Source organism: Panthera onca, chromosome A2 (genome assembly GCF_046562875.1).
Source record: "Panthera onca isolate mPanOnc1 chromosome A2, mPanOnc1 haplotype 2, whole genome shotgun sequence".
NCBI classification, from domain to species: domain Eukaryota; kingdom Metazoa; phylum Chordata; class Mammalia; order Carnivora; family Felidae; genus Panthera; species Panthera onca.
Window position 1 is genome coordinate 62,978,576 of NC_138340.1, and position 21,025 is coordinate 62,999,600.

At 58.0% G+C, this 21,025-nt stretch overlaps 1 protein-coding gene across 11 annotated transcripts in view; it reads right to left on the reverse strand.

Annotated features, from left to right (window-relative positions):
• The window catches only part of TNS3 (tensin 3), a 217,308-nt gene that overhangs the window by 83,776 nt on the left and 112,507 nt on the right, over nucleotides 1-21,025 (reverse strand). For all 11 annotated transcript variants that reach the window (XM_078442617.2, XM_078442616.2, XM_078442620.2 and 8 more), the window contains 6 exons: nucleotides 18,665-18,777; nucleotides 18,317-18,377; nucleotides 17,165-17,240; nucleotides 5,189-5,318; nucleotides 4,842-4,907; nucleotides 3,354-3,458 (listed from right to left, as the gene is read on the reverse strand). In XM_078442617.2, the coding sequence (XP_078298743.1) occupies nucleotides 3,354-3,458; nucleotides 4,842-4,907; nucleotides 5,189-5,318; nucleotides 17,165-17,240; nucleotides 18,317-18,377; nucleotides 18,665-18,777 (551 nt within the window). The remainder of the gene's footprint in view (nucleotides 1-3,353; nucleotides 3,459-4,841; nucleotides 4,908-5,188; nucleotides 5,319-17,164; nucleotides 17,241-18,316; nucleotides 18,378-18,664; nucleotides 18,778-21,025) is intronic.

The window sequence follows — 21,025 nt, forward strand, 5'->3', positions numbered from 1 at the left end:
AACACTTCCTGTTGGGACAAGCCCCCAGCAGCCACTGCTTCCTCAGGCACACCCCACGCTCCTCCACGAGCCTTCCCGCACGCCCTGCCTGCAAGAGCCCCTCCTCTGTGAGTCTCACCGAGTGACTGGCCAAGTGGTAGCTTCTCTGAGAGTTTCCTAATTCCCAGCACACACTCCAGTTCTGGCACACGGTGCATTCTATGGGGACGGCTGGGGGGTGGGGACAGGTGCATGCACAGATACACACCCACCTTCACCATATACAAATACATGTAGAGTATATCAGCATACATGCACATATCCACACATATACATATGCATACAAACATATATACACACATATCCATGCATATGTAGTATATTCATATACACACATACACAAATATCCATATATAGTAAAGTTGTATACACAAATATATATACACATGTACATAAATATACACATATACACACACGAGTATACACATATACACGCATATAGTGTATTTGTACACACACATATATGTAAGCATATGCATATACAGATGTGTACACACATATATACACACAGGTATATACACATATCACACATATGTACATGTGCACGTGCAGACACACACGCACATATACGTAGACACATGCATATCCGGATACATACACTTCTACAGAAAATACACACACATACCTATGTATACACACATATACACATATGTACACACAAATACATACATACATATGCATATACACTATATTTGTATATACACTCACATAATCATGTACATATGCAGATATATACACACATGGGCATATCTGCATATACACGTACACATATACACACATACGACTACATGTATACACATATACATGTATTCGCACGTATACATATATTTAGATATACAGATATACACAAACACATATGCACACGTGTATATGTGACTATTCAGATACATATACAGAAATACATGCATGTATGTGCACATGCACACACACACATATATACGTACGCATATATACTTCTGTATATACACATATACTCATAATCATGTATACATGCAAATATATACACACATGCAAATATATATGCTTATGCACATGCACACACATATGCACATACGTATACACACACACACACACATACACCGACATATACACACATACATACACTCATGCGCACACACACACACACACACACACACACACACACACACATCTCCCCCATCAGAAGGCCTGCTCGCTTCTCCCTGAGCTCCTCGCATGGCAGAAACCTGGCTGGCACGAAGCGAACGAGAGCTCAGGGCAGGCGAGCCATGTGCACAAGGAGAAAAAAAGACCTTGCAGAGGTGGAGACCTGTGGAATGATCTCCTGAAAACAGGCCATTTTCCAGGTGGGGACACAGAGGTTCAGACGAGAAGGAGGCTCAGGAGTGAGCAGAGACCCTCCCCACAGACAGGGTGCAGGGCTGCAGGTACCCCAGCACCACACAGCAGAGTTGGCAAGGACGGACGGGACCATGACCCGGCACAGCAGCCCTCGGGCAGCAGCACTGAGATCTGCCATCACTGGCCTCTGGGGAGTGACACTCCAGACTCAGGAGGTCCTGCTAGGGCAGTCCCCTCCGTGTGACATTCCGTGATGCTCAGTGACGGTGTAGTCATGTATCTTCGAGCAAAACAGGTAGAAAGGTGACACGGCGGGAACAGAAACATTTTCTATGTGGCACAACAGAGTCACTGGGGTCCCAGCACCACAGCCCCTATCACAGACCCCGGCTCCACTCGGTTCCGCTGTGCCGTGGTGCCATCCACTGGTGCGGGGCAAGACAGGAGACTCCTGCCGTCCCACAGGCGTCTCGGGCTCCCCAGTCTCCACCGACCCCGTGTTAGGGTTCTCATCAAGCCCTGAGCTCCAGGGCAAGTGACGACAGCGTCAGGGGACCCTGTCAGCTGTGGGACGTGCGTGGTGGTCACGGGGACCACGTCCACTCAGCAGCTCTGCCTGTGCGATTACTGCCCGTGGGGAGCAGAAAAGGGCACTGAGAGGTCAAGTGACTTGTTCGAAGTCACACAGCTCCCGTGGAGACGAGGGAGGAACACGTGGGCAGCCAGGGCAGAGCTGCGGCTCCCACTCCCCCCTGGAGGGAGGGACTGTCCCGCAGGACACACGAAAGGCATGGGAAGAACTGCAAAAACCAAGGCCAGCAAGTAGATTCCACCACCATGACCCTGACTCCAGATCTGCAAGTTCACCTACTCACCAAGAATTTTTATTTCTAATCCCCGATCAACACGTGGCATTTTTGTGGCCATCCATGGAGGCGCACAGAGCGGCCACGATTTGCAGTCACCTCATGTGCACGTTCCCAGCTCTCACGCCATCAACATGCACCCTCCAGTCCTGCTTGAGGACACAGTTTTTGTCTGTCTGTGCTCTTTGCTGGTACTTTTGATGTTTATGATGACTCCCCACTGAAGGGCTGCCCAGTGTCCTGAGCGGGAGAAGCTGAGACGTGCCTTCCAGGGAAAACCCGTGTGTTAGAGACACCTTGTTTCTGCGTGGGGGGTTCATTGAATCAACAGCACAGACTAAACAAGGCCTTTACGCAGAACCGCACGTATGATGGAGTAAAGCACTGATGGGCTTAAGAAAACACAGTGACATGAGGCTCGCGAGAACCCGAAACGCCCCTGGGAGCAAAGGCCGGCAATCACTAATTCAGTGTCACGGAGACTTTACGGAGCATGACCCCGAGATGACGGGGTGGCAGTCCTCCAACACGGGCAATGCCCTCCTACCGCTCCCAGGACCAGGCCTTCGAACAGGACGCCCCCCACGGCCTCCCGCCACCGCCCACCCGCTGTGGCAGAGAAGCCTGTCGCCGAGTTCCGGCCACCGCCCGCATGCGTGAGAGCACTGTAGGACAGGCTGGGTCTGCTCCAGGAGCTCGCATGCCCGGCCCAGCAAGAACCTGGTCAAGTAAGAAACCAAACAGACACCAAGGTGGAGAAGCACGACGGGGAGAGGAGGAGACACTGAGCTGGCTATCTGGGCCTCGTTCCTGTCACCTGACACACGGTGGGGGGGAGGGGGGGTTCCCTGCCCATCCCAGGGAGTGCCCCCCCCCACCGGCAACGTCCAAGTCAACCAGCCCAGTGCAGAGACACTGACACCTTCCCAGCAGCTCGCAGCCAGCGCCCCAAGGAAACCTCTCTGCTTCTCACATACTCTCCTGAACTCACAGCCCCGGGGGCTCTGGACCCCAAAAGAGGGCAGGGTTTCTGGCATCCGAGCAGACTGCAAGGACAGTTCTGATCTAACTGCCAGCAGGCTGCCTTCTGCCCCTCCCCTGGGCCCTCACGACGGCTGCTGGACGTACCTTCTCCGCCGGCACTCAGGCTCTCGTACGAGTCCCAGCGGATCAGGGGGTCTGCCGTGTTGAAGTCCACGATCACTCCGTGGTCATTGCACAAGTGTTCACAGCCTGCAGGGGGAGGAAGTGTCAGCCACAGCCCAGGCACACCGCCGTGCGCCAGCCCGGAGGACCAGATGGAGGCGTGCCGGGCCTGAGTGCCCAAAGCCAGCGCCAAGACCCGTGTTCCTGCTCCCAGGAGCCTGGCGCTGACCGCAGCTGGTGTGGACTCTGGCTCTCCATCCGCTGTGCACTCAGTCCACTCTGGGCTCTGAGTACTAACTGTGCATGCCAAGACCACCCAGATCACTTCCCAGACCGGGACGGAGAGGCACCGAGCGGTCAGCCCTGAGGCAGAGGGCGGAGAGGCGCGTTTATGCCCAGGCTCCAGGCTCCCAGACCCCTGCGCCACTCTGCCCACATTCTGGGGAAGCCAAAGGTTGTGACCTCACACACCTCGCACTTAACTAGCAACTGAATTAGGGCACTGACCTCAGAAGGAAGGGGACTATCTTCTCCAGCAATTCAAGCCTGAGTTAAAACGTTCTCGGGGATCCTGGGGGGCTCAGGCAGTTAAGTGTCCAACTTCGGTTCAGGTAACGATCTCACAGTTTGTGGGGTCAAGCCCCACGTCAGGCTCTGTGCTGATAGTGAGGAGCCTGCTTGGGATTCTGTCTCTACCTCTCTCTGCCTCTCCCCACTAGAGCACACACTCTCTCAATGTTAAATAAACATTTTAAATAATAAATCAGTAAAAAATAAATTGTTTTTGAGTATGAATCTCGCTAAAGAAAAGAACCACTCCCCTTGATGATAAAGGGGCAGATTCCTCTATTTTTAGAAAAAAAGGAGAATCTATTTGTTTGCAAATAAATATTTGTACTCAACTGTACTTCTAATCATCTTTAAACACATTCAACTGTTTGTTGGGAGAAAAGTAAACAATCAGCACGATCTCCCAGAAAGAGGGACAAAAAGCTGAGGGACCGAGGGTCCGGGCTCTTCCTCAGGCAAAAGATTCCCCATGTCTGGGGTCTTACTGATCCAACTGGGCCCTGCTATCTGTAAGTCGCCCCACACCACACTGAAAACTATCCTATTATTTGAAACTTGGGGGACACCCGGTGGCTCAGTCGGTTAAGCATCTGACTCTTGATCTCAGCTCAGGTCATGATCTCACAGCTCATGAGATCGAGCCCCGCTTCTGGCTCCACGCTGACAGCATGGAGCCTGCTTGGGATTCTTCTTCCCTCCCCCTCTCTCTCTCTCTCCCTCTCTCTCTCCCCGTCCCTCACTCACGTTCTCTCTCAAAATAAATAAACTTAAAAAAAAATTGTGATGACAATGTCCCAATACGCATAAAGGTGGGAGAGTATGCTGAGACCCCATTGGACCAGACCCTCCACCCAAGCTGGCAAGCACCCTGCCTCCGCGTGCATTCTGCACCCCACCTACCTTGAATCTTCTCGGGAGTGGCAGAGAAAACTAACTCAATCTTGCCGTTATCAGGAAAACGGTCATCTGAAAAACAAATCGTGTTTGGACAAGTTCAGAGATGAAGGGGCAAAAAAGCCCATACAAACTCCAGCCAGGATGGCGCCCACACCCACCAGGGCAGGCCCCATGGCTGAGGAGTTCTTCATGTTTCCAGAACATTCTCTGGACCAGAGCTTGGTCTTCTGTGAGACCAGCAGTTAGTGGCAGGTGGGTTCAGCGCATGGGGCATGGGGAGAACAGGGAGAGGAGCAAACAGAGACCCACTGCCCACTGTGACCTGCGTCCCAGAGGCCCGCGGGCCTCACCTTGGCTGGCGGTGTCCAAATCCTCCTTCCCGAACACCAGCCCGCAGCCCTGGACGGCCCCGGTGTGAAACTGCAGGCGGAAGATGACGTCGCGGGTGGCCGAACGGTACTTCTTGTGGTAGCACTTGATCTGGTGTGAAGAGGGGACACACAGGCCAATTCTTGAGCAGCAGGGGGTCACGGGGTAGGCCTCCCCCCACCAAGCCCTGTGGACCAGCTGCAAATGTCACCACTTCCAAGGGACCTAAGTTCTGACGGCCACAGCCACGGCCCGTGGCCGTCAGGCCAATGCGGATACTCTGGTTGCAGAGGACACGTCAGGATGAACTTCCCCAGGGTCTAGTAACTCCCTGTGGGGAAGACGTTGCTTTCATCCACATTCTCTAGGTGTTACAGGCAGCTGGGCCTCACCATCCACGCTTCATGTGCTAAATGCCTATGTGTGCGCTAGGATTTGGAGAGGAGAGGACAGGAGAGAAAGAGAGAGAAAGGGAGAGGCAGAGGGAGGGGAGGAGGGGAAGGGGTAGATGGGAGAGGGCCTGGCATTTAAATAACCCGAGCAAGGCTGTCCCATATCCTGGACGCTCACTTGAAAGCAGCCTCCAGAATCACCATGGCACTGATGTGAACTCAGGGCTGCGGGTGCCCTGGGTCCCCGGGGCCACCTTTATGTGGAAGCCCCCCCCCCTCCCCGCCCAAGGGAATGAGAGAGCGCCGGGGCCGCGAGGAGGTCTCCCAGGCCACAGCAGGGTGATGTCTGCAGGCGAGGACCCCCCCCCCCGCCCCACAAGCAGGGCAGGGGCTCCTTCCCAGGGTGCTCAGCAGCCCAAGGCCAGAAGCAGGCTGGAGTGCACGTGCCCGGCAGGGGGAAGAGTGTGCATGTCCCTCCCCTGTGCGTGCCCAGCAGGGGGAGGAGGAGGCTGGGGCTCTCAGAGGAAGCCACGCTCACAAAAAAGATTTTTCTAGGGCGAAGATGGGCGTTAAATATCCAGTACATCACAAAGGCCAATGAGAAGCAGCCACGTGGGCCGGGTCCAGACAGGCAATGCAGGAGAATGCCCCAGCTGAAGGCTCTGCCGTGCGGCTGCCCAGGCAAACTACCCCACAAAGGGAAAGTAAAGCCCCAGGAGCCTGGGCCCACTGGCCAGGAAGCGTGCCCCCCTGGGCACAGCCAGGCCATTGTTTCGCTCTGCGTGTCTACAAGGAAACAGTCTGATAAATACACGAAGTGTGAATAGACCAAAGGGGAGTGTTTCGTGTTGACAAGCATGCCCGGGGCTGCCTGGTGCATACACAGCTCGACTCGGACCTGGCCTCCGTCCTGGCTTCTGTCCTGGCCTCTGTCCTGGCCTCCGTTTGGACCGGCCCAGAGCGTCTGCACCAACCATCACGAATTCCTGAGAAATGGGAACTCGGCAATCTGCTTTCAACCAACAATGGACCTTCATCCACAGGGTCTCCTCCTGCGGCCACCTGGGGTCACAGACTCCTCAGCAGGGCCCAACCGAAGGCTGATGATGGCTGCACTTCCTTCCAGAACATGCCATGTGCTCCTCCCCTCCTGCGAGCCCTCACCTGCACGCACCCCGGGGACTGTGGTCTCAGCAGAGGTGCCCACCCACCCGGACCGCAGAGGAGACCCCCCCAGGAGGCCCCCCCAGGATGCAGCAGGTCCCCTGGTATCCCCATCTCTCCAGGAGGACGGGAGCCGCACCTGGCAAGTAGGGGTGACCCGGGGAGAAGCGGGAGGAGGGGGTCCAGCCTCACTCCAGGCCGGTTCTTAAATCTTTCTAAATGCCGAGGGGAACCAGAGCTTTAAACAACGCCCTGAGGGGGACAGTGCCCCGCCGCAACCTGCACGGTCACAGCGCAGTGAGGAGCGGCCTTGCTAAGCGTGGGCGCCGAGGCCTGCGTGCGGGACCTCTGGTGAACAGGGGGCGCAGCAGGCGCTGGGCAGATAAGCCCCTGCGCCCATTAAGGGGCTCATCCTGTAGCCGGTGCCCCCCAGGCCAGGCCCCACCCTCCCCGGGGACCCCAGGGGCTCCCTGCGCCGCTCACCACGACTCAGCACAGCCGCCCCACACACGCCGTGTGGCTCAGTCACAAATCGCAGCCCCTCCGAGTGCCAGGGAGCGGGAAGGCGGAGGTCACCATGCCTGGGGCAGGGTCTGGGATGGGGATCGCCCTCCCCAGGCTGCCAGCTCCCGTCACTTCCCAGGGCCAAGTGTGACTCTGGTGTCTGAAGACTCCTGGGTTTTCCCAGGACAAGGGCTCAGAACGGAAGGAGGAGTGGCCTATCCACCGTTACGGGGCAGCTGCCTGGTCCTGCTCTCCCACAGGGTGTCCCGTCCGCAGAATCCTGACAAGCTGGCTGGCGGACACCCCAGGCCTCCCTGCGCACCTCCGGAGGCTTCGTGCTGAACCTCTCTTCCCACAGATGGGGAGGCACCCGCCGGTCCCCCAGCCCGGCCACCTGCCCTGGGAACAGACGCCAGGTGCCTCCTGAGGACACAGAAAACCCCAGGAGCCTTCCTGCACAAGGTCCAGGCAGCCACCACCATGGAGCAGCTCCGACCCACAGACGGGGTCCACCCCCGCCGGGAGCCCTGCCGGGGCATGGGCACCAGAGGCAGAGCCCGTAACCATCCCCCGCCCAAGCCGACAGGTGTCAGCATCGGCGGCGAGAGACAAAAATCCCGCTCCTCACACTTGGGGGGAAAGAACCATCGGCAGCTACTTGACGTGAGCGCCCCAAATGCCCCCTCTAAGATACCAAGGACAGCACCTCGTAACGATCACAGTGACCGAGGCCTGTAACATCCCCTTTGTCCCTCTGGGGTCGGTGAGTTTCCACAATACGTCCATCCCGCCTTCAGATTTTAGAATACGCATGTCTGAAACAATTCAAAGCGTAGCAGCCTGGACTCCGTACAAAAGGGGGAAGGACATCCGTCCACCACAGCCTGTCCCCAAAGCCGCAGGGGGGCACACGGGTGTGACACGAACGTCACGACCCACCGGGAACTCTTGGGTCGGGGGAAGGAAGGCGCTCAGGTGGCGCGTGGATTTCCCTGGCGGCACAGCAGCTGTTCAAGCAGTGACCTCCCGTCTCCATCCCGAGGATGATCAGCTCTCACGACACATCCATACAACACGCGAGCCCAAACGCATGTACCGGCCTGACGCTATCAGAGGCTGCAAGCTTCTAGAGGGAGGGGGCCCCGGGGGACGGGTCTGAGCGCTTGGAGCCTTCCTTGTCTTGACGAGACGATCCGGAAACCGTCGCCCAGCGTAAAACCCACCTGTGCCCTTGAGCGGTCGGCGCCCGGGCCTCGGTACCCCCGCACCGCACACCGTGTGTGCAGTGGCGGTCCCGTCTGCGACAGAATTCCTAATCACACATGTCATGGATCCATCTGGTGGGCAAGGGGCCGGTAAGCTGACCTCCCTGCTTAACACTTGGGCTGCACGGATGTGTTTTTAATTCAAACTCTCCATCAACAAGAGAACGGCGCCTTGGACCAAGGGCTCAAAACTTGAGGATGCAGCCCCGGGAGCGCCTGTGCCCAGGTCAGAGGCCAGCCCGCAGGTGTCCCCCTCCTCTGCCTGCCGCCAGCCCTTGTCTGAGGCAGCTCCTACTTGGAGCCACCTCCCACGAAACATCCCAGCGCCCACCAGCTTAGTACAAACAGCAGAAGAAACAGGACCCTCGACACTCCCCACCAGGAAACAGAGTCCCCCAACTGCAACTCACTTTGCTGGTGGTCCCGGTGATGGCCGTCTGGATAGGCTCAGAGGACAAGCTACAACCTCACGCTTGAAAGACTGAAAACCGTGATCTCTAACCCTGGTAAGTCTGAACACCCACATCATCCAGTGCCAACACGAACCGCAATTTCGAAATGCCGTAATTCGTGTCCACACCCATGGAAAGGTCAGCAGGTGCTGGCTACAAACGAAAGCACAGCCGTGGAGCTAGGACCGCGGGAAGGATCAAGCCCCAGCCTGGGTCTGGGAGGTGGCCCGCACAGTCAGGGAGGAAGGTGCGCGCACAGAAGTCACAAGGAAACACAGAGGCAGGCACAGCGGGAAGTGTGTGGGAACTGCCTGCCGGAGGAGCAAAGTCCACAGAGGGAGCTGAGGACACCCATAGAAGTGCCCCCAGCGGGAGGGAGTAAAGGACAGTGCTGGGTGTCCGCAGCAGCTCCCAGAGCAGGCGTCCCCTCTGTTTAGAAGTTGGGTCACGGGAGCAAGGTCGCGGAGCCCCGCAGTCACTAGGACACGTGAGTGGCCACAGGGTTTGCACAAGCGGAGACAGCAAGACCAGGCATGCCGGACGGGAAAGTGTTTACAAGCCCATCAAGGCCCTGGGCCGCGGCCAGGATCCCACTGTGTCTGCACCCACGCGAATTCCTCAGCGAGGTTACATAACGGCCTGGCTGTGCTCACGGAGCTCTGGCCTCCTCCCGGAGGACCTGAGGCCCTGCCCTTCGGAAGGGGTGGACCTGAGAGATGGGAGGGTCAGGTGTGCAGAGGGAGGGCGAGGGGATGGGCCGGCGGTGCTCAGGCGGTCAGACTGCTCCCTCGGCCTCACCAGGACCAGGGCCGAGCTTTGCCCTCCCCAGCACTTTCCCGGCCCGTCAGAGCCGATGCGGCCCGACTTCGTGCAAACGCAGCCCCCGATGTCTTGGCTAACAGGTCTCGGGTGAGGAAAGGGGCAAATCTATCCGGGCACACTTACCAGATCAAGGAGGGGAAAACCCAGAGGGCGAGATGCCTTCGGGAAGATGATGACCGAGGACGGTGAGCCAGCCCTGGGAACTCCTCCCACCTTCGAGGGCAGGGAGGTGGGCTCAGTGAACACTAGACCGAGAGCCAAACCCGCTACAGCTGCTGGTGGTGAACCCGTAAGCGCCCTCCCTGCTCCTCAGCACACTGTCTGAGTCACGGCTGTCTCCCAGTTCTTGAGTGGAAATGAAAATGCCTTCATGAGGGAAGCCCTGTAACTCAATCCCCCCGGGCAGGGGACCTGGGGCTTCTCCAGGCTCCCACGGCAAGGGGCAGGAGCAGGGGTGGCTCGCACCGCCCTAAAGACGCTCCACCAACCTCAGGGAAGTTTCTGTAGCATCTTTCTCCCGCGATGATCCCCGAGGTCGATTTCGGGTGGAACCAGAAGGCCTGGGGCTCCAAGCTACTGCACAACAAGCACCCACAGATTACGACCTCCAGGCCAGCCGCGCCTCTCCCGTGACACCCGCGGGATGCTCTCCCCCCACCGGGCCCTCACGTGTCCCTCCATTGAACAAGTCACCCGCCTGCTCGTTGCACTCAAAACGGGAGGTAACTCTCGGAAGTGCGGTCTGCCTGTGACTGCCTTTCCTGTCCTCCGGGCTAAGTGCGCTGCCGCAAACGACTGAGGTGACCCATTGTCACCAGCGGTTCTTGATTTCACTGTTAATCTCGCTGGGATAGGGCTGCAAACGAACACAGCTGTCATGGGCTGGGTTGTGTCTGCCCCCCCCCCCCCAAATTCACATGTCGAGGCCTAACCCTCAGGACCTCAGAATAGGCCTGTGTTTGGAGACAGGATTCTTCAAGAGGAGATTACAGTCAACAAGGTCACCAGGACGGGCCCTGGTCCACTGCCTGGTGTCTTGTAAGAAGAGGAGATCTGGGGCACCTGGGGGGCTCTGTTGGTTGAGCAACCAACTCTTGGTTTCGGCTCAGGTCATGATCTCACTGTTTGTGAGATCAAGCCCCACATCGGGCTCTGCACTGACAGTGTGGAGCCTGCTTGGGATTCTTTCTCTCTCTCTCTCTCTCTCTCTCTCTCTCTCTCTCTCCTGCTCGCTCACTCTCAATCTCTCTCAAAATAAAGAAACTTAAAAAAAAAAAAAAAAGAGGGGATCAGGAGAAGGACAGCACAGAGGGACAACCACACTGGGACACAGGGAGGAATCAGCCATCCATACACCCAGGAGAGGCCTCGGGAGGGACCATCCCAGACATGCCTGGATCTCAGACATCCAGCCTCCGGCACCAAGAGAGAAGAAATGTGCAGTTTACGCCCCTGGTCTATGGAGCTTTGTTAAAGCCAGCTGGGGGGTGCCAGGGAGGGCTCAGTCAGTTAAGTATCTGAGTCTTGATTTCGACTCAGGTCATGATCTCATGGTTTGGGAGTTTGAGCCCCGCATCTGGCTCTGTGCTGACAACATAGAGCCTGCTTGGGATTCTCTCTCTTCCTCTCTCTGCCTCTTCCCTACCTGTGTGTGTGCTCTCTCTCTCTCTCTCTCAAAATAAATACACACATTTTAAAAAGAAGAAAACGGGGTGCCTGGGTGGCTCAGTCGGTTAAGCGTCCGACTTCGGCTCAGGTCATGATCTCGCGGTCTGTGGGTTCGAGCCCCGCATCGGGCTCTGTGCTGACAGCTCAGAGCCTGGAGCCTGCTTCCGATTCTGTGTCTCCCTCTCTCTCTGCCCCTCCCCCACTCATGCTCTGTCTCTCTCTGTCTCAAAAATAAATAAACATTAAAAAAACTTTAAAAAAAAATAAAAAGAAGAAAACGAAATGAGACCCTCTCTTACACTCATGTTTCTGAGTTGGGTCGATTATTCCTTCCTGTACTCACTTGTTTATTAAATACTTGCTTGGGATTCTCGGTCTCTCTCTCAGCCCCTCCCGTTTGTTCTCTCTCTCTCTCTCTCTCTCTCAAAAATAAATAAATAAAAACTTAAAAAAAAAAAAAATAGGCCAGCTGGGAAACTACCCAAGAGGTTCAGATCCTATGTTACTGGGAGACAGATTCCTGAACTGAACGTCTCGGGACTCACTTCCGTGAACAGCACAGAGAAAAGTCACCCTGTGATGGAAAAATACCCCTTCCCAGCTGGAGCCCCCGCACCCTCCTCATATCTGGTAACGCTGCAGAGAGTAAGTGCAGAGGGCACAGAACTGAATCGTAAACACAGGAAACATCAATCAAGTAATGGTACTGACGGTGGAGTCCTAAAATCACCCCGTGGCAGGAACGCACAGAGGTGGGGGAGAGGCGGCGTCAGGGCACAAGCATCTCCCGGGAAAGCAGCTGGGACACCTTCGCAGGCTCTTCTCATGGGAACACAAGCTCGTAGACGGGCCAACAGGAGACAAAACACTCACCCCGGGAGAGCCCCAGAGCGCCCGATCCGCACACTCCCTTCTGCCTCGGTGCAGGTGCCCCTGGGGCTGCCAGGGCCCATCCAGTCACCGTCCCTGCTCCTGAAGGCCGGCAGCCCCAGGCACAGGCTCACGAGGCGGCCTGTGGTGGAGACCTGGTTGGCCAGCGTGCTCTGGCCTCTAGCCTCAGGTGTGGGCCCAGCGGCCACCCTCACTGGCTCACAGCAAAGCTGAGCCATCACCCTTGACAAGCACGATGACCAGCTGTGCACAGACAGGCCTAGCACCCAGCCCCGCACCATCCAGCATGGGACACAGAGGCATCTCGGGTGACAGATCACAGATCACGGCCTAAAGGGGGCAGCTCAGACACCCCACCTCTGACAGAGAAGACCCGAGGAAAGGGGCATCTGGTCACCAGCAGAATGCAGCCTCTCAGGGGACAAATGATCGAGGGGGCAGGAAACCCCTCGGAGCCCCCCACCCTCCCCGCAGGAGGGTGCTCAGCTGTCGCAGAGCAACGCTGCAGCTGCACGTGGACAGGGTCACAGGGCATGGAGCACGGCTCTGGGGACGTGCAGCGGCTGTGGGCTCAGGAGGTGCACGGGCAGCTCAGGACTGGGTGAGATGCGGGGCAAGTTCACACTCGGCGTCCGGGGAACACGTGGGCAGGCTCCCAGAAACCAGCACGGTGGGCGCTGGAGGCTGGTGGACATGGGGTGGGAGGGACCTGGGGGCCCGGCACGGTGCAGAAGGGAGCGAGGGGCAGCGTGGACCTGCAGGGAGAGGCAGGGAAGACAAGGCACGATCAAGACGGGGGTTGGGGGGGGTTTGATGGACGGTCAGGAGCAGAGGGGGCTTCAGGCCAGGAGCCAAGGGAAGAGAAACCTCTGGCCAGGACCGAGGAACCTGCAGAGACAACTAGACGGGGAGGGTCTCCAGGTCTTGGCCAGAGGCCAGGGGGCTGGGTGGGAGGGGACCCAGAGAGATCCAGAAGGCCAGGCAGGCAGGAGACCCCAGCACAGCCCTGTCCCCTCCCCGAGGCCCCCTTCTCGGCGGGAGCTCCAGGCCCTGAGGTGAAGTGGGGTGGGACAAATGGGGGCCCAGACAGGCCCCTTCCCCTGCGCCCCTGGGGCCCCTGGCCCCACTCCCCACCCACATCCGGCCCCCTCGAGTCCCCAGCACAGGGTTCTTGCTGCCACGCGTCTTCTTGCAGACCCGCCACTCGACCCACACCTGTCTGTGCTCCCCTGCTCCGTGACACCGTGGTAGGTCTCGCTTCACAGATCCCCAAGGACCGTGAGCATCGGCCACACAGCCCTCTCCTGATGGCCCAGCTGCCAGCCCAGTCTGGCCTCATCCACCCAGGGACCCAGGGGCCCCCGCACCCACATCTGTGCCTCCGAACACCTCTGCTCGGCCGCAGCAGCTCACAAGTGCGAGCTGGGAACGAAATAGCCACAGAAGTGCCCCCTGATCGCTTTTTCGGACTTCCCGCCATAGCAAAGGAGGCCCAAGGAAGAGCCAGACGCCGCAGCGAGCCCCCTGCAGCCACTGGATCAGATCACGAGTACACCTGAGAACCACGTGGGCCAGTGCACGCGGTGACAGGCACCTGTCACGCAGCCGTAGGCACCCAGAGGCACCCACCATGTGAATGCAGCACAGGTAGAAGCATACCCAACACACAGGACGGCTTCCGGCCGGAGGGACGTCACGTGGGCAAGCTCGCCACGTGACCCACCAGCTCTAGGCACCCGCACATCGGCCGGGCCTCCCACCCCCGCTGGCTCCCCTCCCAACCCGCCTCCCGGACCCCAAGTGCCAGACCGGACCCCTCCCACAGCCTCCCACGCCACCTCTCAGCTGCATTCCAGCTGACCCACTCCTGAGGTTACCTTGGGCCTCCAGGGGTGGGACAGACACAGGCACGTGGCCCGGGCTTGTGGGGTTTCTGGGGTGAAGGCCGTGAAGCCAGCCATCCTAACTCACCTGACCCCCTCACCCCGTGGAGGTCCTCACTTAGCAGAAGGGGGCTTCGAGCTCACGGAGGTGGGCCTCCGAGGCCACCCGGACCCTGCAGGCCGAAGCGCTGGTGGGAGCCCAGACACGGGGCCCAAAGCCAGTCCTGGGGACGCAGCCAGTACCCACGTGCGGCCATTCGGTGCGGCCCCGCTTCCCACCGAGGCAGGGTCCTGACCCCTCTGTCCTCCCTTCTGCTCACACTTGTGCTGACAAGGGTGACCCTCCAGGGTGAGCGGCATGTTCTCGGGTGGCTGAGAAGAGCTTCAGGAACACCAGCTTTCCCGCAAGAAAACCGCAAGCCTCCAAGCCCGCACAATCTGGAAGCAACTGAATGTCACCCAGACATCGGGACACACCCAGCAAGCCTCTGGAGCCTCGAGGCCTGGGGACCCCGTGCCCTTGCCACGTGCCTACACCCGCGTCAGACCACCCTTCCACCCGCCCACCAGCCCGCCCGCCTCACCCACCGTGGCCCGTCCTGGGATCTGTCTCCCACAGAAGGTCCACGGCCCCACCAGCCTCCTCCGGGACGAAGATGTCACCCTGTCACTCCCTTCCTTCCTGTGCTAGGGCCCCACACAGAGACCCAGAAAGCTCAAAACATTCAAAACAGGACAGTTGCGTAAATAAATTCCTGGTAAGGAAGGAAGGAGGGAGGGGACGGGGAAGGGTGTGGAAGGGGGGAGGAGAAGAGAAGGAAAGGAGGGAGGAGGCGGGGATGAGGGACCCAGGCCGCCGGCCAGGCCTCCGCCACCGCCTCACAAAGACCCCGCAGCCACCAGCCCACAATTAGGTGGGAGGGAGGCCCCCCATGTTTGAGAGTCATCTTCCACACCTCAGGGCTTCGGCCACCTCCCTCGGGTCTCCACAAGGGGACTTAGCTGCTGACCACAGGGAGCACCCATCCCAGAGACAGGGCCTCCAGAGGCCTCTGCCTTGCCCAGGAGTAGTGACTTAGGGATCTGGGTCCCCACTAGCCTCTCCTGGCCTCCTCATCCCCGGCCTCTTTTTTAAAGCTGGAACACCAGACCGGTGCACTGAGCGGGCAGACAGAAGCCACAGCCATGTGCAGCCCCGGGAGGGGGTGGGGTCCAGAACATAGCAGGTGCTTCCTCACTGCTCTGCCCGATGGCCAACAATCGAGGAGGTCCTGGAAGACACACCCTCCCCTCTCCCCCTCGGTCTCCCCACCAGAGGGAAAAGGCTGGGAGTTGCTCTCAGAACACTCTAGAAGAGAAGCCTTTCCTCCCCGGGGACGGTGCAACACAGTGGCCCACCCGACACCTCAGTTCTGTGGTCTATGGAATGAGGACACCAGCCTCTTTCACAGCGAGGTCCCCAGGGACAGGGGACAAGCTGTGACGTGCACCTGAGGAGAACTCTCACAGGGACACAACAGTGTAACATTGGTGCCCAGGGCACCTACGTTTGTGACCCCCCTGACCTGACTTGCATGAGAATTCAGGATGGGTCAACCACTGAGAAAGGGTTTTAAGACCTTTTAGGGGCGCCTGGGTGGCTTAGTCACTTGAGCATGTGACTCCTGATTTCGGCTTAGGTCATGATCCAGGGTCATGGGATTGAGCCCCACATCAGGCTCTGTGCTGAATGGAGCCTGCTTAAAATTCTCTCTCTTCTCTCTCTCCCTGTCCCTCCCCCGCTTGCACACACGTATGCATGATCACTCTCTCTCTCTCTCTAAGATAAATAAACATTGAAAAAAAAATCCAAAGGTTTAAGGGAAATTGATAAGAATCCTCAAAAACTTGGAATGAGCCATTTCCAATCTGGTCACAGGTGCTCCCAGGCCCTGGGGACACTCAAGCAAATCAATTCGGTGTGCGTGGGAAGCCATACTGCCTCAAGGTTTCAAGGGAAATTTCTCTAAAATTCATTAGACGGAAGATTCTTTCTACATTCAAGACAGAAAAGGCAAAAATGTAGCAGCTAATCTCATCCCAGAACCAGTACATACAGGAATCAAACTCATCCAGAGGAACCGCTGTTTAGGACATCAGCCAAGCTGTGATTCGATAGCTGGACTGCACACGGGGGCCTCTAAGGACGCCTGAGATCGCACATCACAGCTGGGACCAGGGACCCTCGGAAGGGCAGTGGCCAAGCTGGGACTCGCATTTCGGAGAACATACTGCTAAGTGGTTCTCACCATTCGCTCTGTCCCTTCTACTGAAATAGCTCTAGGGGTGCCTGGGCGGCTCAGTCAGTTAATTGTCCAACTCCTGATTTCAGCTCAGGTCATGATCTTGTGGTTCATGGGTTCGAGCCCCGCATCGGGCTCCATGCTGATAGCTCAGAGCCTGGAGCCTGCTTCGGATGCTGTGTCTCCCTCTCTCTCTGCCCCTCCCCTGCTCATACTCTGTCTCTCTTTCTCATTACTTGGAAATGCAATTTTACAAAAAGGAGAAACACTGGATTGATAGCAGCTACTTTTTGGGTGGGAGAAAAAGAAAGGTTGGGAAGGCTGGGGGGCTCAGTTGGTTAAGGATCCAACTTCAGCTCAAGTCACGATCTCACGGTTCGTGAGTTCGAGCCCCGCGTCGAACTCGGTGCTGACAGCTCAGAGCCTGGAGCCTGCTTCGGATTCCGTGTCTCCCTCTCTCTCTCTGCCCCTACCCACTCACGCTCTGTCTCTCTCAAAAATAAATAAACATTAAAACAATTTTAAACCAAATAAAACAGCTTCACTCAGACAACAAGTCAGCTGCCCCAAAGTAAAGGCCACCCTTCACTCCTCGAGGTGCTGACCAGGAGGGGGACACACCGCGTGCACTCACCATGATGTCCCCCTTCAGCAGCTGGGCCGGCTCAATGGCGATGTGGACCCTGCCTTGGTTTCCCGGGCCGATGTTGCTTGGGGATAAACAAGGTAGAGCTTAATGCAATCTCATGACTTAACAGAAACGCTGTGTGAGAAAAGCGACTTCGTAACGCAAACTCAGAGATGACTCGGAACATCCCGCCAGGCTCGGGGATCCAAGTCGAGCGCATCACGGCCAGGCTGCCACCCACGTGTGGGTCCACATTCAGTCCAGACACAGGACAGCAGCTCGTTCTGAGCGGTGGCAGCACCATGAGGCCACATCTTACCTGATGCCCTTTATTCTAATGCTCATAAAACATCTAGGGGCACCTGGTGGAGGGGGGTGCTCAGCTGGTTAAGCGTCGGACTTCGGCTCAGGTCATGATCTCACAGTTTGTGGGTTCGAGCCCCGCGTCCGGCTCTGTGCTGACAGCTCGGAGCCTGGAGCCTTCTTCGGGTTCTGTTTCCCCCTCTCTGCCCCTCCCCCGCTCATGCTCTGTCTCTCTCTCTCTCTCAAAAATAAACTATAAAATTTAAAATAAAAATAAAACATGTAAATGCACACAAAAGCAAACCAGAAAAGCCTAGAAACCATACAAATTCCGAGGACATGTGTCTGCCCTTTGTCTAAAATGCACAGGGGAGGGGCACCTGGGGGGCTCAGTCAGTTAAGTGTCCACCTTCGGCTCAGGTCATGATCTCACAGTTTGTGGGTTCGAGCCCCGCGTTCAGCTCGGTGCAGACAGCTCAGAGCCTGGAGCCGGCTTGGGGTTCTGTGTCTCCCTCTCTGTCCCTCCCCTGCTCTCGCTCTGTCTCTCCCTCCCTCTCTGCCCCTCCCCCACTTGCACTCTCTCCCTCTCAAAAATAAGCAATAAGAAAATTAAATTTAATTTAATTTAAAAAATAAAACGCACAGGGGAGAGAAAAGCATGGGACTCTGGTATGGCTACTTCCAGACAGTTTGGGGCCTGGCCACCCTCCAGGCCCCGCGTCCACACCCCTCTCTGGAGCCAACCGTGCACCTGCATTGACTGCTGGCCCCGCACTCCCGGCTGGACGCCCCCACCCCTTCCCGCAGGACAGGCGGCTCGGCAAGGCCCATCTCCTGTGAAGGCGGCACACTTACTATATCCCCGACGTGTACACGGGCTGCATGGCCTGGTAGAGCTTCAGAAAGGGCCGGCACACTGGAAGAGAGGCGGAATCATCTATAGACACAGGAGTGTGGCCAACAGCAAAAGAGAGACAAGGTGGCCACGGGCTGTGCCTGAGCTTCAGAAGCAGCGCTGGTATAAAGTCACCGGGGTCCCTGGGGAGAGGAGCCCCCCCTCACTGGCTTTCTCCGGCCGGTGACCAGGACGCCCGGGGCCCGGATCCCATGTGAGCCTCTCAGTGGGAGAAAGGGGGGCCTGTCAAGTGCAGGGTCTGGGACGGGCCAGCAGACCTCGAGACCCCGCTGGGAGCGGACACTCACCTCCACCCGTGTCAAAGTTGGGAGTGCCGTGCAGGATGACAAAATGCAGGAACAGTGGCGAGGTATTCATTTTCACCGTCCCCGACAGGAGCCCGCTGAGGAACTGAACGTACCTGCAAAGCGACGGCGGCTTAGGGCCCCTGCAGTGGGGGCCTAACCCCAAGCCGGATGTTTCCTGGGGTTCTGGGAGGGGCCCCAGTCCCCAATGCTCACAGCGATGGGGGCCACAGAATCCAGGTGTGACCCTGGGGAGCACAGCCTGGGCATGCAGCCCCGTCGGGATCCCTGGACACCCCACACTGCGGGCAGCCTCTCTGTCTGTCCCCCAGCCCAGAGCCACACAGGGCCAGGCCACAGGGCTGTCACAGTCCCCCCCCCCCCCGGGGGGGAGGAGAGGCTCTGTAAGCACCTCACACCTCTAACAGGGTCCCTCTGCCCTCACCTCCCACCCCACACAAAGACCCTGGACGGGCCCCCTGCCCGTCAGAGGGGTCAGAGCGCCCATCACCAAGCAGGCGTGGGTTCTCATATCATGAAGGTTTAGCAGGGGATGTACAATAAGCATGTCTGTGACCACAAATGCCATTAAGGAACAACGAATCCCATCCACCCCCACCCCCGCACATCACCCCACTCCTAAGACAAGCACACGTGACAAATGTCACCGTGTAAAGTGTGACAGAGTGGAGCCTGCACCCGTGCCCCTCCCCCCAGCTGTGACAATCACAAGTCTGTGGCTCCTGCTTTTCGAAGGCGAGCCCCAGCTCAGCACGGGACCCTCGGCTCTGCGCGCCCAGCCCCAGCCCGAGACCCCGACTCAGGCAGGTCAGGACGGCAGCCAGAGACGGCCGGTCGCCCCTTCTGGTCTCCAGGGCCACAGGTGGCTGACTGGCAGCAGATCCCAAATGTGCAGCCGGGCCGGTGGCCCCGCGTGTGCCCGCTACCATGTGCCTGCGTGCTGGCCGGTCCACGCACAGTGCTGGCCCCAGGGGCTCCTCACGGGTGCTGGGCGCACACATCACTCAGACCCCCTCTCTACGCTTTGATTTACTCCAGCGTGCACACAGGGAGGGGTAAGAAAACCTTGTACGGTACAACACATGTCGAATCTCTATGAAGTTCTCTTTGGGGTGGCCTCGTCCCGCTGTCTCCCAAAGTGTCAGCACAAGCGCGAATGCCCCGGGACGACAACCACGTGCACTGCAAGCCTGCTCGGTAGCTGTGGCCGGGGTCGGCGGCCGAGCCAGCGGAGGCTGCACACGGGGGACAGGTAGCCAGGCCACGTTCCACAGGTCTGCGTCTGTACGCGGCCACCCGGAAGCCCCCGTCGGCACCAAAGACCAGAAAATCGGTCCACGGGTGGACAGGAGACACAAAAGAAAATGAAAGGGCTTCCTGATCAGTTCCTCCAGCAGACCGCGGGCAGGACCGGTCCCAGCCGTGGTGTTCACCCGCGGCGAAGGCAGGAAGGAGCGCAAGGGCCCCAGCCGCCTGCCCGACTCTCGCAGCGCACAGCTTGCAAACCCCGTTCCAAACAGCTCCACCGTCTCCCACCACCTCCTCCTGCTTTGGAGGGAAGAAACTCCCTGGGAGGTCGTTTTCCTGCGTCATCTCTGTGCAGAAGGTGCAGACACGGCGCATATACAGGCGGGAGACACACACGCGTCACTCGTGTGCCAAAGCAGCTTGAGATCTGCCAACATTCGCCACGCTGCTTAACCAGCTGCCAAAGCGGGAATTTACGGCTGGGGTTCCCTTGAATCTCAAACACGTGATCTGCACTTGGGTAAGCCACAGGAGGGCATGGGGGGGGGGGCCACCCTGGCTCCAAGCAGGGGACACCTGATGGCCGCAGCGGGCACGCTCCCCAAGGAGAGAGGATGGGCACCCGGTCCCTTTGCACCTGCCCGCCTCCCGTACAAATGCTCTTTCAGACACACAGGTGTTGTGTCAAGACTACAGAAACGTCAAAGCCAAATGAAGCTACACTGGGGTGTGTCTGGCTCTCAGACACACCTACGAATCTTAAGTTTCTGCAGGCCAGACATCGGGGCTCTGGTCCCTTCACCAGACTGCAGGCCAGACATCGGGGCTCTGGCCCCTTCACCATGCAGGGTCGGACACAGGAAGGACCCCACCAGGGGCCTCCTCGGGACTCCTCCTGCCCCGCGCCCCTGGGAAGGTCCGCTGGCCCCATCGTCCCTCCCTGATGGAGTCTGGACACGTGTGCTGCTGTCTCGACCCCCTCCCAGGAAGAAGAGTGCAGAGGAGAAGGGGCACAGAAACCCTCATCGTTCACTCGTCACATGCACAGCATTGATGACAAGCTAAGACTGCAGAAATGGTGTTTTAAATTATTTA